The sequence below is a fragment of the Myodes glareolus genome, chromosome 8 (assembly GCF_982192425.1).
Source record: "Myodes glareolus chromosome 8, mMyoGla1.1, whole genome shotgun sequence".
In the NCBI taxonomy this organism is placed as follows: domain Eukaryota; kingdom Metazoa; phylum Chordata; class Mammalia; order Rodentia; family Cricetidae; genus Myodes; species Myodes glareolus.
Genome location: NC_142033.1, coordinates 68,665,864 through 68,682,251, shown reverse-complemented (window position 1 = coordinate 68,682,251; position 16,388 = coordinate 68,665,864). Strand labels below are relative to the sequence as shown.

At 51.1% G+C, this 16,388-nt stretch overlaps 1 protein-coding gene across 3 annotated transcripts in view; it reads right to left on the bottom strand.

The window, feature by feature from the left end:
• Nucleotides 1-780: 780 nt before the first annotated feature.
• Evc (EvC ciliary complex subunit 1) overlaps nucleotides 781-16,388 on the bottom strand; it is a 38,737-nt gene continuing 23,129 nt past the window's right edge. For 2 of the 3 annotated variants that reach the window (XM_048415210.3, XM_087909076.1), the window contains 10 exons: nucleotides 14,938-15,150; nucleotides 13,899-14,008; nucleotides 12,131-12,341; nucleotides 10,688-10,894; nucleotides 9,572-9,716; nucleotides 7,667-7,817; nucleotides 4,715-4,841; nucleotides 3,325-3,418; nucleotides 2,539-2,650; nucleotides 781-2,181 (listed from right to left, as the gene is read on the bottom strand). In XM_048415210.3, coding sequence (XP_048271167.3) covers nucleotides 2,097-2,181; nucleotides 2,539-2,650; nucleotides 3,325-3,418; nucleotides 4,715-4,841; nucleotides 7,667-7,817; nucleotides 9,572-9,716; nucleotides 10,688-10,894; nucleotides 12,131-12,341; nucleotides 13,899-14,008; nucleotides 14,938-15,150 — 1,455 coding nt within the window. In that variant the 3' untranslated portion in view covers nucleotides 781-2,096. The remainder of the gene's footprint in view (nucleotides 2,182-2,538; nucleotides 2,651-3,324; nucleotides 3,419-4,714; nucleotides 4,842-7,666; nucleotides 7,818-9,571; nucleotides 9,717-10,687; nucleotides 10,895-12,130; nucleotides 12,342-13,898; nucleotides 14,009-14,937; nucleotides 15,151-16,388) is intronic. The other variant, XM_048415211.3, reaches the window with a different exon arrangement.

Sequence of the window (16,388 nt, the reverse complement as noted above, 5' to 3'; positions counted from 1 at the left end):
CAAGGAAGATCATTTGTCTTTGTCACACTCACACCCTCAAACCAGAGGACTTAGATGACAATAGCGATCCCCAGGCAAGCAGTGTTGTAGAATTCTGCAGGAAAGAAACCATAGCTTTTCAATATATTCAGGTGACATGCTTCGTGAAAGCCACCAGAGGGCACTGTGGACTCACGCTGAGACCATCAGTCTGGGTAGACAAGGTTGATTTGGTTAAATGGATGATTACAGGGGAAGTGTCAGTCCTTAAAGTACTTGACTTCTAAGCACGGGGACCTGCGAGCCAGGTAGCCTCTCTTAATCGGTGAGTTCTAGGCCAGTGAGAGGACTGGTCAAAAAACAAATAAACAAACAAAGGTGGATAGAACTTGGGAAGCCATATGGGAGGTTGTCCTCTGGTCTCCAAATGTACACACACACACACACACACACACACACACACACACACACACTGCATACACATGCAGAGGGCTTTCCATGAAGGCCACCTCTCTAACTAGCCAGTTCTAGTTCATATTTTAAGAAACGAAAAGTCCTGAAAGTCCAGAAGACCCCTGAGAGGGGCTACAGTGTCACAGAAGCCAGCGTGTTCTAGAAATCTGTGGTACTGTAGAGCTTTGCCGTGTTGGGCTTGCCCAGGGGAGGCACACCTTGACCTATCACTGAGAAACACCAGAGATGAACAGGTGGGTAGACCCCAGGGTTGCTTCCCATTGTTCTACAATGCACAGGAAAGCTTCAGTCCCCACAGGCCTGAAACAGCAAGGGCAACCTCTCAACTCCTGGGCTGGAGGTTTTTATTCGGAATGAGTCAGGGATGGCTCATATGCAAGGAGGCTGAGGCCCGGGGAGCAGGACAATGGAAGAGGGAAGGAGAAGGAAGGTCGGATGCTGCATCAGCCGATCCCTCAGTCAGAAGTTCTGAACCTCAGGCACCACTCGCAGGCACACTGGTGTCCCTGGGCAAGAGTGTGAAGCAGTGTGTTCATATGTGCCAGTGCTCATCTCAAATGCCCCAGTGGGTGCCAGTCACAGCCTCCTGGCTGCACGTGGGTCTGGGTCTGACATGAGAGACTCCATTTTTGGCATTAACAGGTTTCACACCCAAGCAAAGAGTGATTGCACCCAAATGTTGACAGTGATGATTGGGGATACCTGATGGTGAAAGAGATTGTCCCCTGAGTGGGAAAGACCTCTGACCTGTGGGGCAAGTGGGGCTGGTTTGGAAGCTTATGGAAGTCCTTCAAATACCTCTGGAGGAGCAGGTGATCTGGGGACCTCTCCTCAGGGGAGGGACTGCTGGCTGCTGGAAGATTTCCCCTCCGCAGTGAAGCCTGAGGGTAGAGATATCCTCCTATGTCCTCCATGCCCAAGGAGCAGATCTTGTGGTACGTGACCGGCATGTGTGGTCGCCAAGCTCCAAATAGTTCAGAACAGGCCTATGGAGTTCAAAGTCCATGGCTGTGCCAAGGACACTGGCTCTGAGACTCTGACATCTTTGAGTAACCAGGTCCCAGGACTCCTGAACCAAAAGATAGAAATACCAAGAGCAAAAGTTAGCTGGTCCTGGTTGGAACTCTGGCAGGACATGACTGTGGAGCAATGGGGGTGAAACAATGACTTTGGGCTCAGACAATACCAGCGATGCTGAGACCCTGGCAGGTAGGACTCAGTGGAGAGGCTGCAAACCAGGGGCCATTGGAAAGCACCAGGACACCGTGAGGCTGGAGGGCAGGAGTAGAGGAAGCAATCAGGAAAAGTGTACCAGGGTGGAAGCCGAGGTTCTCCAAGGCCTGTCTCCACCACTTCTAGTCAGGGAAAGTGCACCAGGGCGGAAGCCGAGTCTCTCCAAGGCCTGTCTCCACCACTTCTAGTCAGGGAAAGTGCACCAGGGCGGAAGCTGAGGTTCTCCAAGGCCTGTCTCCACCACCTCCAGTCATCCCAGGCACTTGGTTGTCTTGCCATTTCCACTTTCTAAGATAGGTGGCTTCCCGTCTCTCAAGATCTGCCTACAACTCGTGGCCCAGTCTGAACCATAAGGCTGCAGCCACAGAGGAAGCGAGGCAGGCAGTAGGTCCATCTCAGCAGGGTTCCAACTACAGATTGCTTCTTCTCTGCAGCATCTTTCTCGAGCTCTCTCCATCGCCAGCGTCGCTGTCCTGCTGACCCAGCCTTCTGCTGCTGTGGACACAGATGACACATGGATGCTGCCGTGTTAATGCAGGACCAGCCAGCGGAAGAAGACAAACTTCCGGGGGGTGGACGCCATGTGCAAAAACACGGCAGAAGCCACCCAGCACCAGAGGAGAATGGAGACACCGGCCCAGTTGACTCAGCAGCCCCAGAGCTGATTCACCAGCGACAGTTCCCAGTAATACAGACTACTCCTGTTATGGTCCCTCCCTGCCCATTATTCTCAATTTTATTACCAGCATTTCCTGAGCCTCATAGGAGTACCCCAAGAAGGGTCACTCACTCCCAGACTTCAGACAATTGACAGAGGTCAGGAGAAAGGCAGTGGGCTGGGATCCTTCTCACCTGAGTGGTCCTGTGGTGTGGTCCGCCAAGGTAGGGTGATCATTGTTGGGCGGCCCCAGGTCCTCTCTCTCCCGAGGTGGGGGCTTCTTTCTTCTGGTCCTTACCGGCTTCTCTATAGAAGACAGACAGGCCCAGGATGACTCCGTGACTTTAGGTGGTGTTTCTTGCCTCCACTATTTGTAAGCAACCTCGGTGGGCAGGTGGACTTCGTACCCACTGTGCCCACATCACTGCTAAGCAAGCTGAGCATCAGGAAGCTGAACTTTTCCCCACACCCTACAGCCTCCTCTCGACAGAGCTGGGATGGAACTGGGTGCACCAGGCTCTGTTTCTGCTTCACCCGCAGCATCCAGGATCCAGGAGACAGGAATGGGAGAGGGCAGAGTGCAGGTGCTGGCCAGAACTTGTGTGTGCAACACCCATGAACCACTTCCACCACCAGATGATATCAGCTTGGGATGCTGCTGATGTATCTCTGGCAGGGGAAGAGGTGTCAGCTCTCCATTTGACAGATGTGAAAATAGAGATGAGAATAAGATGAGGCCAGAGAGGAGTAGAGCCAAGAACTGGCATGGTGGGATGCTAGAGAACCAGGGCCTCTGTGATGTCCTGATGTACAGAGAGCAGGGAAGTCCGGAGAAGCTGTGCAAGGCACTCGAGGCTACACAGTTGATTAATGGTGGCTGTGGACTGGCACCCACATCTAAGCTCGATGGCTGCAGACTGGCATCCACTCTTCTAAGCTCAGAGCCCTTCCTGCTGCAGCATCACAGTGCAGAGACTTACCTGGCAGTCCTCGCTTGCTGGAGAATGGCTTGTTTTCAGTAAGGGGCACTCGGGCCAGTGCTGCCAGCTCTGAGATAAAGGTCTGTTCAGCTTCCTGACGGACAAATGGAAGATGATCAGGTTGCCTCTCGGCCCCTCAGCCGTGAGCTGAAGCCTTACGTGGTGGGGGACGGCTGGTGACGACACCCCATGTTCCAGTGTGGAAAAGGACTTTTCAAGCGGCCACACATGAGGACAGGATCAGGACAGAGGAAGGGTGCCCCTCTAGACACCTGGGTCTCCTCTCCTAGTCTCATAGCCCTGTCCACAAATGAGGACTCTGCTCCACTCCAGGGCATGGCTGCCAGAAGCCCAGAAGCCATGGTTTCCTAACCATAGTTTCCCTCTCTGTAGCTTCACTGCAGCTACCACCTCAGTGGCTCTTAGAGGGTGTGGAGAGCTCTCAGATCAGCTACCGTTTGCAATGGACCCCTGGGAACAAAGGCTCATCATTGACAGGGTTCTTAAGACCGCTGTCATTACTGCCACTCTTGCCCAGATGGACATGGAAAAGGCCAAATCACTGTCCTATGCCTTCATTCTGAAATTCTGATTTTTTAAAAATTTTATTTATATATTTGTTTGCAATAGTAGTAGCAGTAGCAACAGCAGCAGCAGTAGTAGTAATAGTAGTGTGTGTGTGTGCCACAGTGTACACATGATGGTCACAGGACAGCTTCTAAAGCCAGTTCTCTCCCTCCACCCATGTGTTCTGGTGATGGGGCGCAGGCCCAGGTCTGAGAAGCAAGTCATTTTTACCTGCAGAACCTGTCATGCTCTGATTTTGTTTTAAGGCATCCATCCTGTCATCCCCTGATGTTTTTAAGATAGATACTATGGGGTATAGTCACATCTCATAATCTTCCAGGTTGGGACTTTTTTTGTGTGTGGACTAAATGGCCTGAGAGCTAAGCCTCCCTAAATGCTCTGCCTGGAGTGTGAGCCTTAGTTACTGTCAGTACTGCCCAAGAGGCAGAGATGGCGGCTCTTACACCCTGCAGCCATCTTGGTGGCGTTCTACACACAGGGAAATGCTCACTCCTTTACTATGTCCAAAGCCATGGGCAGATGGGTTGCTCAGCATGTATGCCCTGCATACACCAGGGCCATGTGGGACCTGATGTCTCCAAGGGGCTCATGCTCTCTTCAGAAAATCATACTGTGTTGGCCAATGGAACTCAGAGAGTCAAAGATGTCACAGACAGAGGCACAGAGGTGAAGAGGTTTAGAACAGGGCACGGGGTTTTGTTCTGCTGTTTTACAGTGTCCCATGCAGCTGGGTGTAAGCCCAGGTGTGGCCTCTCCCTTGTACCCTAGGCCACCGCCTCTAGTGATAGATCCCCCAAACTACCTGTAGTTGGGTCTCAAGCTGGGCTTCTAGCTGGTCGAGCTCGCGTGCCTTCTGCTTTTGACAGTTCAGGCGGCCTTGCTGGTGCTGTGTGAACTGGCTCAGGAATTTCTTCTGCCGTGACAGCATCCTGGTGGCACGAAGGGATCGTCAACACTGTTGGAACCCTGGGCCAAGAGGTCCCTACAAACCCCTTCCAAAAGACACGCTGCACCACGGACTTGTGACCCTTTGTTGCACGTGTGTCCTGGAGCCTGGAGAGGAGCCAGGAAAACGTGTGTGACTTCCTGCGGTCACATTTTCCAAACAGTTCGGCTCTGACCCTCAGGCTGCATGGCTGCAAAGTATGGCTATAATTTAAGATATCCTGCATGCACACGGCACTTAGATTCCTAGGAACGTTTGGGGACATCAGCAGGACAGAAGCAAAGTCAGGACATTCCTAGGTGGGGACTTACGGCTGCACACTGGCATCTTCTCAGGGGCAGAAAATCTTACCTAAGGAGAGAAGTTCCCATGAAAGGCAGAGGCCTTTCAAGACCACCAAGGAAGCTCATTTTCTGGGGACAGTGTCTGAGAAAACCTTATTATGGCAGCCCATTCCCTCTGAGAAGTAGGAATGGAGGCTGGGCAGGGGCCAGGTCCCTCACACCGAGAGCATGCCTTCTCTCTTGGGCACAGACCCCTTCCCCCTCTCCATCTACAGCAGATTGTGCTCTGGCCCTCTGTAAACAGGGACATCTATTCCTAGCCTGTAGTCTGTGGCTGCTATTTTCCTCCTTTACATCTCTGGGGCAATTTCCAGAAAGGTTGACTAGTTCTGAAGGCGGAAGTCACCTTTAGCACCAATAGGCATGTCCTGGAGTACACAAGGTGTAAGAATGTCTCACTGCCTCGCCCTGCTGCTTGCTCTCTAGGCTGCTGCAATACCTTTCCTTGCTTCCTTGCATTTGGCTTGTAAATTTCTATTCATCCTGTAAGACCAAATCATCTATCCACCCATAATCTATCTCTCTATCCATCCATCCTTCCATTTATCCATCTCCACCCATCCATGTTCCATCAATCCATCTATGGTCTATCCATTCATTCTTCCATTTATCCATCTCCACCCATGCATGTTCCATTAATCCATCTATGACCCAGTTATCCATTATCCATGATCCACATATCCATTCATCTCCATCTACCCCTCACTATGTCCATGATCCATCCATTCATATACACCCATCTATAGTTTATCTAACCAGCCACAATCCATCAACCCATAAACGATCCTTTATCCATTTATTCATAATTTATCCATCCATCCATCCATCCATCCATCCACTCATGATCTCCCCATCCATGATCTACCTACTTGTCCCCCGTTTTTCTCATCAAAGTACTTCTGGCCAGACAGTCACTGTGACCTAACACTGCCACACATGTATATCATGTACTTTTATTATTGCACTTGCTCACTTCCACTTCTTATCTCCTGGCCCTCACCCCATACTGATCCCTTCCCCTCCCGTGACAGTTCCCTTCCAATTTCATGTTTTCTTAAAAAGCTAGATTCTGCCTAAGACAGAGTGTGTGCTTGTCATTTTGAGTCTGGTTTATCTCATTTGACACAGTTACCACCTGTTCCATCCTGTAAACGACATGCCACGGTTTGTAATGGGTCAACGACACTTTATCAAGTATATTTATCTCTACCTATTTATCACATTTGTGATATCACACACCCATTTATCCACTGATGGGCCTCTGGGCACTGTGGAAAGGGCTGCAGTAAGTGTGGGTGTGTGAGTCCCTCTGCCGCATGCTGACTGAGATGCTTAGTTTATTGTCACTGGCCACTAACAAGGTGGTCCCTTGGGAAGAAGGAACCTCAACTGAGAAAACGCCCCTAAAGATTGGCCTGTAGGCAAGCTTGTGGGGGCATTTTCTTGATTAGTGATGAGTATGGGAGGGTCTAGCCAGTCCCACCCCTGGGGAAGCGGCCCTGAGTTGCAGAAGAAACAAGCTGGGAAAGCTATGAAGAACAAGCCAGAGAATAACATTCATCCACGGCTTCTGTATCAGTTCCTGCCTTAAATTCCTGTCCTGACTTCTCTTCATTATGAACACAGAAGCCAAAAAAAATCCCTTCCTCCCCATGGTCATGGTGTCCATCACAGCCTCAGAGACCCAGCTAGAATGCTGACTCTGGTGCCTTTGGGCACAAACCCTAAATAAGTTGACCTACCGCCTCTTTACTGACCCCCAAAGCTCCTTCTTTCTATCCTGGGGATCCAGTCTTTTCTTTGTCACCCTGATTCTTCTCACCCATTAAATAACAAGGAGGAAACCTCTGGTTTGTCTGTTTACTCTGCAATGGCCTAGCTCTGTCTTCATGGAGCTCTCCTTAGGAATGGGCAGTGGCACATAATGTCTGTCACACAGCAATGTCTAGCTTTCCAGCATGTTCCCCCCTGACTCTCAAGGAAGCCGAGTCTACTATGGACTCAAGGAGAGACCATGAGTATCCTCTCTGTCAGGCTGGCTCTCCCCTCTCATAAACCATGTGGAGTTTGACCAGGGAGCCACTGAGACCTGTCTTGTTCTAGGTCAAAGAAATCCTGTCTCTAAAAACTAACAAAAATATTAAGGTAGATGGTGTCTAAGGGACAACAGTTGAGGTTATGCCTGGGCTGCTACATACACTTGTACTTACACACACACAAACACACACACACACACACACACACACACACACACACACACACACACACACACCAGTCTTCACACAAATTCTCACCTTGAGGCTGGTTCCTGGGGAGCCCAAGATAGAAATGAAAGAGTTCAGAGCTGGCTGTGAGGCAGCTCTGCCAGGGAAGCCATCAACAGGCAAACCATGCAGGATCCCAAGTCCACCATGTAGACAAGAGTACCCCATGCAGAGACCCCACAGACAACCCTGAGCCCCACCTCTGTTGTACCGCCTGGGTAGCTCCATGGGTGTCTGCTGTCTGGCTCCCCGACGGTGCTGTCTGGTTCCCTGACGGTGCTGTCTGGCTCCCCGATGGTGGGTCACTGAATTCTTGCTTCTTCCACACCTTGTAAGTGTTGATTCTCTCACCTGGACCCACAGATATAAGGCAGTCAAGCTGTCCCTTTGAAAGGTAGACTCTGCTAGGCCTGGGGTGAAGCTGGGGGCCTGGGAAAGGGGCGAACATGACACACCTGCTCTCCGAGCGCGTCAGAGGCACCAGTACGGGGAAGTGCAAGAGAATGTGATGGCCGCTGTGGCACAGCAAAGCACCCATGGCTCCCCTCTAGCTCTCTGTCAGGAGCAAGGAGAAGTGACAAGCAAGCTTCCACAGTAAGAGGCTGCCACAGAAACCTTCCAGAGGCAGAGGCAGCAGGGAGAAGGGTTGGGTGAGCTGAGCTGGGGCTATGTGGTCCTTGGGACGCCAAGTGTCAGCGCTGTTAGGAGAAGGCATCTGGCCTTGATCTCACACTCACTGCCTGCAATTCTTTATTATGTGCAGAGCTACCTATTCAGAAAAACTGTGACATTACTATTATTATTATTATTATTATTATTATTATTATTATTATTATTATTATTATTACGTGTTGCCCTGGCTGAGAGCACTGCCTGTTGCATAATTACTATAGTGCCACTTTAACCTAGGAATCCATGCTTGACCACAGATGACAGACAACCCTCCCGGAGATGCCCCTCTGTCAAATAACCTAATACCCAAGGAGTATTTTGGGGTGGGGGGAGATGTAGTTCTACACTTTGCTGGTAGTGAGGTTCCCAGCAGCTGCTGACCTGGCTGGGCCACCATGCACAGAGGGGGCTTCATCAGCAGAGTTATGAACAGGCTTCCTGGGCCCTGCTCCTTAGGGAAACAGTCCCTTCAAGAGAGGGGGCTTGCTACACTCTGTTAGGGAAGTCAATGACACACACCTGCAGCAAAGCTAGGGAGCAGGAGAATGGACTGTCAGAGCTCAGAGGACAGGAGGAGGGTGAGCCCAGCCCTAGTCCCACAGATGGCAAGTAGAGGCCTAATGTGAGGGAGAGTACAGGTTCTGGTACTGACTGCTTTGCGGATGTGCAGGTGTCTCTTGCTAAGCAAGCCCAAATCTCTGAAAAACTGGGGGGGAACTTGGAGTCACTGGTGGATTCCTGAGCGCACACCAGATCTCAACCGAACCCTCCTGAATGAGGGGAGGGTGAGGCAGGTGGCAACTGAGCCCAGCTGAGAGCAGTGACAGACACAAAGGGTACTCCAGAACCTTCTTCCTGTCCCTCCACCTGGGGCTCAATCCCAGCCTATCCCGGGGGAATGCAGCAAAGGGTGTGAGCTGCAGAGTCAGTGCCACTCTGAGGACCCTCATGCAGGAAGGCAGGAAGGCTAGGAAAAGCCTGAGGGAGCTCTGGGTGTTATTTAAGTGTTGTGGAAGGGGTGGCTGTCATCCAATGCTTCACAGGTATGGTGGTGGGAGGGGATTAGCTATAAAAGGCCTGGGTAGAAGATTCTCAGGGTCTCAGGAGCTCTGCTGGGCCCACTCTTACTCCTGGTTACTGCATCTCTTTGGCTACCAGGCAGCTCAAAGATGGAACGACTTCTGTTTCTCAGCAGGACCTACAAGCATTCATCCCAGATACTTCTCAGATACCATCTAGACTTACTGTATGGTATACACACACGATCTTTCGGCCCCCTTTACTCTTTGCAAAGGCTTCTGAGTCAAAACGGGAAACACACATGCATGCACGCACACATGCATGTGCGCAAACAAACTGGATTCCCCAGGTGGGCCACACCCGACTCCACTCTTGCAAAGCCGCTACTGGCCTCTAGCTCGGGAGACACCTACCCTGCAGGGTCTTCAGGTGCTGCAGCACTTGCTCCTCGTGGACCTGCAGGAGCTTCCCCATGCGCTGGTAATATGCCTGCACGAGGTGGCTGACACTGGTGCTGGTCACATACACGCTCTCCACCACCGTCTCCACCAGCGTCCTCTGTGGTAAGCAGGAGAGACAGGGACACCTGAAAGGTCACAGGTGGAGCCACCTGCCCTACACTGAATTTTCTACCCTCTCCCTAACCCAGACTGGCCAGGACTCAGGCAGGGTAAGCATGGTCACTTTCAGCCGGCCATAATCTTACTTCCCTTTGGCAAGGATGGTCAAGATAGTGGTTTTAATCTAGTTCTGGCCAATCAGATGTAACATTGAGAAGCCTGCTGGGGGTGGGCCATTTTCTTTCTGAGCATTAGTACAAAGCCTTACTGGGTAAGAGACTCCATCAGTTCCATCACCCTGCCAGGCTGTACATATCTGTGTTTGCTAGGCCACAGACACCACGGCCTTCGGCCTCGGTCAGACCTCTCACCTCATGGATCCAGCGGGTAACTAAGGAGATATAGGGTGGGCACTGGAGAAGAGCCCAGACCTGGCTCCAGCTTCATTTCTATTGCTCACTACCTGCCATGCTTTTAGGGTGTCTTTTGTACAGTGAGAAGCCTCACTTTCCCTATCTGTAAATTTGGAATGAGGATCCAACCCGGACTGTGAGGAATCTGAGGAAGCAGGGTGGAGAAGGCACCCAGATGTTGTACCACACTCATATGACTGCTGTCACTATTCTGACCACTGTCACTTAGCCCTGGCAACCAACAGAAACAGCGAGCCACTGCCCACTCATGCAAGCTGAGCTGTGGATCACGAGGCCATCAGGCTCTGTCTGCAAAGCCTCGGGGAAAGCCACACCACTCGGCTGGGATCCGGTTTTGCTGTGCAGTAGGCAGAGGAGAGGGAAGCCAGCCAGGGGTGCCTCTGCTGATACAGAACTAGAGTGGACAGGGCACAGCTCAGGGCTGCGTGATTCTTGGCTGGCAAGCCGGGCACGTGCCACAGGCTGGAAGCTCAAAGACAGGGAAAATGCCGTTCTTCCTGCCCCTTGGTGTCAAGGGACAGGACCTGGCTCTCACCTTGAAGTCTTCCTTGTCCCTTGTTCGGCCCTTACTGGCCACATTCCTTGCATGCACCAACAATACTTGTCCAATGGCCCTCTCTGAGTGCATCTGTAGCAGCTGCCCTGCCTCTTGCACCTCTGCAAGGAGCTGCTGCTGGAGCCGCAGGCCAGTCTGCTGTGCCTCATCTTCCAGTCTAGCCGCCTCCTCCAGGATCCGTGCTTCCTACAAGGGAAGACAAGCTATTCCCCAGCCAGAATGGCTGGACCCTGTGCTGGCCTGAAGGCTGGAGAAAGGAAAGAAAGGGTGGGCAGATTCTAAACTTGCAACACTAGCCCCAAAGATGAGCCCAGGTGTCTGCTGATAGTTCCCTCCCTCACCCAAAGGCATTTATTGAGCATCGGTTGTGGGCTTGGTGTGATCTATGGACCCTCACAAAATGAGGGCCTTGTTCATCCTTCTAGAACACCGTGAAGCCTGAATACTAGGACGGACAAAGTCTCAGAGGCTCAGAAAAGCTGGGTGACTTTCTAAAAGGCAAACAGCAGAGCCAGGTTGAAACCAGGTCCAACTTTGGGGATATCATAGAAGCTGTGGCGGGGCACGTGGCACCAGGAACAAAAGATGGGAACTAGAGCTGCTTCTGCTTAGGTTGGAAAGATGGGGGAACTGGGAACCGGAGCTAGAGAAGTAACCTGTTTGCTCCCTTTCAGGAGGAGCTAGTGACTGGGGTCCTGTGTCGCCAGCAGGACAGAAGCCATCACAGCTTCTGAGGCTTAGGGCTTAGAAGATCCACGCAGGAGACCTAGGGCAGCTGGTAGGGATTCAAAGCCCAGCTTTGAGACTCGCCTATGATGTCAATTTGTTCAAATGTTCACAGAGCAGGAAGGGCCTCTTTCAGTGCCGTCTATGTGCCCACTGTCCCTGAGACTTCACTGGTGGCATTCTCTCCATGCCACCCCCACTAGAATCCCTTGACCTGTGTGTCCCCTCAGAGTCACTTCTGCCGCCCCCCCCCCCTTTATGAGCTGGACCATGTTGCCTCAAATGCACTTGTTTAAATTCCAATCATAAGATTTCAGTGTTGAATAGCATGAACACAGAACACGGGAAATTAATCCAGAAGGGTTGTGAGCTTGGGGCTCCATTCACGGTACCTGAAGTTCTCCTAAGAGGTGGTGAGGATCTCAGTATACACAGAACACAAGAGTAGGTGTGTCTGTAGACCAAGAAACAAAGTCTGGGGAGAAACCTGCCCTGCCCTACCTAGACCCCGGCCCTCAGGCACCCCCTCCTGGGAGCCAGTGAGGCCCTGTGAATCAAGTCCCAACCTGTGCCTCTTGTCACACTGCCTGCAAACTCCTGGGGTATCAGGATTCAAAGGAGACAAACAGGACTGGAACTTGGGTCTAATGGAGCACTTACGGGCAGGGTTTTGAGGGAACCACACTGTGTTCTCACCAGGGCTCTGAGCAGCTGCCACTGATGCTCCTCCAGGCAGGGGGAGGCTCCCTGCTCCAGAGCCAGCTGCTCACGCAGCTCCTGCAGGAGCCTCTTCTTCCCGGAGAGCCTCATCTGAGCCAGGGCAGTGGTGGTGGTGCCTCGGAGGGCCAGTCTACGGAGAGCGGAGCAGAGCAGCAGCTCATGGTCCTGCAGGATGCCTCGTGTGGACCTGTGTGAGAGGGCAAGGTTGGTCAGAGCTCTAGGATGTCCTGGACAAGTAGGGGCCACGCCCATAGGAGGAACGGGAGTTAACCATTCCACCACCCACCTGGGGACATCCAGCCAGATCCTTCACAAGTTCAGAGGTACATGCTGTGGCTATGGTGCCTGCTCAGTTCCATTCCATACACAAATTCTAAACACGTTTATAGCCAGAACAAGCACTTGAGTTCTCATGCCCGATAGGTCAAGACAGCACAAGGCCAGGCCAGAAGGGGCCAGTTTTGTTTGTAATGTACAGTGCTTCAGAGAGGCTGAGAAACTGGACAGAGCTTTGGAAGTCAGTGAGTGACAAAAGGCAGATATGGGATACACTCAAGGTTTTCTGCTGTGGTCCTTATCCTGGAGATGTGAAATTACCTCCTCTTACAAAGTCCTGCCATGGAACCAGTCAGCCCCCAGGGATGGGGTTCATCTGTTGTAACTTAAAATCCCTAGTAGGAGAGAGACAAGTGTTCTGGGGAACTTGACACCATAAAATCTGGACCTCCTCTCTGCAGTCATTCAACAAGTATCCAGAGGTCAGTCAATAAAAATAACACAGTCATACAAACAGAAAAAAATGACCCCCCCCCCCAAAGTGGAAAGAAAACAGAAAAGCTATAAGGTAACATATGAACCAAAAGACTGGAACAGTACAGAATTATGTGTGGAAGGTGCTGGAGAGTCTAGTAAGTACAAAATTGAATCCTAAGAGACAGAAGACTGGTTTATATTAAATATAAATGGACCAACTATTAGTACAGCTCGGGACATAGGCTCCAAGCTATCTGAACATCTGTGAGCCGACAATGTTCAATGAGTCACCCTGGTCCATTCTGCTTATCTTTCTCCCTTCTGATGTGTCACTTACCCCATCCAATAAAACAGGCACACCTGCTGCCATCCCATCCACAAGAGCCACATGCCTGTTGCCATAACACCACTACCATAGCCACCCACTTCCTGTACCAAACACTCTACTGTGCCACACAAGTGACACCAACATAAACCAGGTTCTTGGGGGGGAAAAAATGGGTCATTAAAAAAAGAATATCTGTCATTTTTCTCCTAGAAAACGAGGAAAAAATATTTTCACCAAACTGAAAAAAAACATGCACCATGAACAGCAAAAATGTGGAAAGAGAACATACAGTTGGCTGATGAATGGAGAGTGACTGGAAATGCCCACAGAGGATCTCTGTGATGACAGATGTCTCCAACATCTGGGCCATGTGTGGTAACAGAAGAAAAATGCAAATTTACCAAACATCTGGGATCGTACTCAAACCCAATGTGCATAAATGCACCTCACAAGAGCTATTCCAAAAAGTCTCTACCAAGCAGAATGCTGTGACACAGGCTTCCTTAGCACTGCTCGCTAGCGAAGAACATGGAAACGGTGCATCTTTATTAGCGGGGGAAGCCAGGGCAGCGGATGTGCCCACACTGCAGGTTAGCACACACACATCGAGGTTAGTCTGGAGTCTCACACAGACAGAGTCCATCCTTCAGGGGTCATACTCACTCTTCAGAGAGGCCACTGAATCGGCTCAGGACCCTATGAATGGTGCTCTCCTGGTGCTCCCGCAGCTGCCTCTGCAGTACCGTGGACAGCGCACACTCCTCCAGCCACACCTGTGCTCAGAGGGACAGAGCTGCCTGAAGAAGCTGCAGGGGGTCCATTAGCCCATTTCTGTTTTAAAACAAGTCCCTTTCTTTCCTGATCCTCTTAACATCTTCCCTTGTGCCCACAGGCCCACAGTTCTCCTAGGTAATTTAATATGATCAGAAGGAAGGCTTTCATCTCACCCAGCAAGACCATATTGCAACAAGACTTCCATCATTAAGTGCCGGGTGGTGGTAGCACATGCCTTTAATCCCAGCACTCGGGAGGCAGAAGCAGGTGGAGCTCTGTGAGTTCAAGGACAGCCTGGTCTACAAGAGCTAGTTCTGGGATAGGCTCCAAAGCTACAAAGAAACCCTGTCTCAATAAGAAGAGAGAGAGAGAGAGAGAGAGAGAGAGAGAGAGAGAGAGAAAGAGGAGAGTTCTTTCTCAGTCTCCTGAGTTTTAACAGGCTGTCTCTACTAGCCTGGACTCTTCAGAGCCTGGCCACTGGATGGAGCACAGGTCTTAGCAGAAGCCCTGTAGCTCAGACTTCCATTCCCTGGCCTGCAATTCTTTGCCTACACTGTCTAGCATCCTTCTTTGACTCCAACCCTTATGCTTCTCTTTCAGCCCTCCTGTTTCTGCAGCCACAGCTCTGTGCTGTCTCCTCTGTCCTCTGGTTCACTGCCTTTCACTTCATGACTTCCTGGGTGAACTTTCAGGTGTATTCACATCCTGGTCCTTCTGGGACTGCTGGGGAAGCTTGGTAACCATGACTTTGTTTTCTTGGGGCACTGAACATTACCCCAGGGCCTTGAGCATGTTCAGCATCTACTCTGGCACTGAGCACCCCAGATATCTGTAGTGTCTTTAAGAGGCCCTTGGGAATGCCCAGCATCTGAAATCCCTCATCCTAAATCTCAAATCCACAGCCCAGCCCAGGTCCCAGGTGACACACCCGCCTGTCCTGTTCCAAGAGGTCACACAGGAGTTCCCACTGCCGTCTGCGAAATCGGTCCACCTGCCCCAGCTGTCTCGCTGCTTGCTCCTGGACCTGTTGCTTCAGGGCCTCGCATTCTGCCACAGGGAGACTGCTCACTTCTGGGAGCGTCTTCAGGAAGAGAGTGTCCACAAACTTTTGGAAGGTTTCCATGGTGCCACAGTACAGCTCCTAAAATGAAGACCACACTGGGGTTATGGGTCAGGTTCCACATCCCTGTCATGCTGAAGGTCTAAGGTTCCAAACTGAAACAGAGCACATGATAATAAGCAAGACAGACAACAGGAACAAAACACACATACACAGCTGTTATCACAAGCAAATGATATGCGTCCCAGAGTGGCTATAAGAAGCAGGCCTTAAGTAGTGGTGGTTGCTCTTGCTCACGCTTACACAAGATAAGCAAAGGGCTGCGATGATAAACAGTGTTGCTTAGCTTAAAAAGAGCCAACTAGATGTTTTAGGATTCAAAAGTTCTAAGAACTCAACGTACCATTTTAATTAAAGTCATCCAGAAGCAGGTGAAGAGCTACCCGGTGCATTAGAAGGCAAATCAGAGGAAACCGGGACAAAACAAGGAGGCTACAGGATGGTCACTGTGCAGGAGATGAAGGCCCCAGAGAGACCAGGAGGTCCAACAGGGGTCACTGCTGTCCCCAAGGAAGGGACACGAGAGTTGGAGTAGAAGTGGTATTTGGAGAAATAACCAAATTTCCCAAAACTAAGAAAAGAAGTTTACAGATGAGGGCACCGAGGCCACCTATTCAATCCTGGGCAGCATCGGTCAGAACAGCCGCGCTCCCTGCCTTTCTAATGTTCTTTCTAACTCTTGAATCTGGAATGCTGGCTCCTGCTTCAATCAGGGACACCTCCTTCAGACAGACAACTGTCTTTGGGCTCGCCTTCAACCTGCACCTCCACGGGTCACTCACTCTCCTCTCTGTGCTGATAAAGGTTTGGTAATAGAGTCAATATGGATTGGGATGCCACCAGTTCCAGGTGCTGTCCCAAGGTCTCCCAGGCACTGAATTGTCATAGTACCACTGTGAAGGAAGACTGAGGTCCATAGATGGCGAAGCAGGGCTAGAAGGCCCAGGTAGTTGAGGCACAGCTTGACACAGAGCTGGGCACCTGAGCCACCTCTCCCAACAGTGCTGCCGAGCCCTGAGGTGTGTTATATCCTTCCTTACCAGCATCCTTTATCCCTCTCCCATACCTCAGCCTGGGCTCTGCCTGTCTCACCAGCGTTCCCCAGGGCCCTGCACCTGGGGGTCTTCATGCACTTCTTCCTGTCTCCTCAAAGCCAGCTTTGAGGAGAAACGGGCAGCGCTAACTTGCCCGCGCACAGATTCAAAGCCATATTAACCTCCCAGCTTCCAACATGGATTCGAAGAACACATGACAGAGAT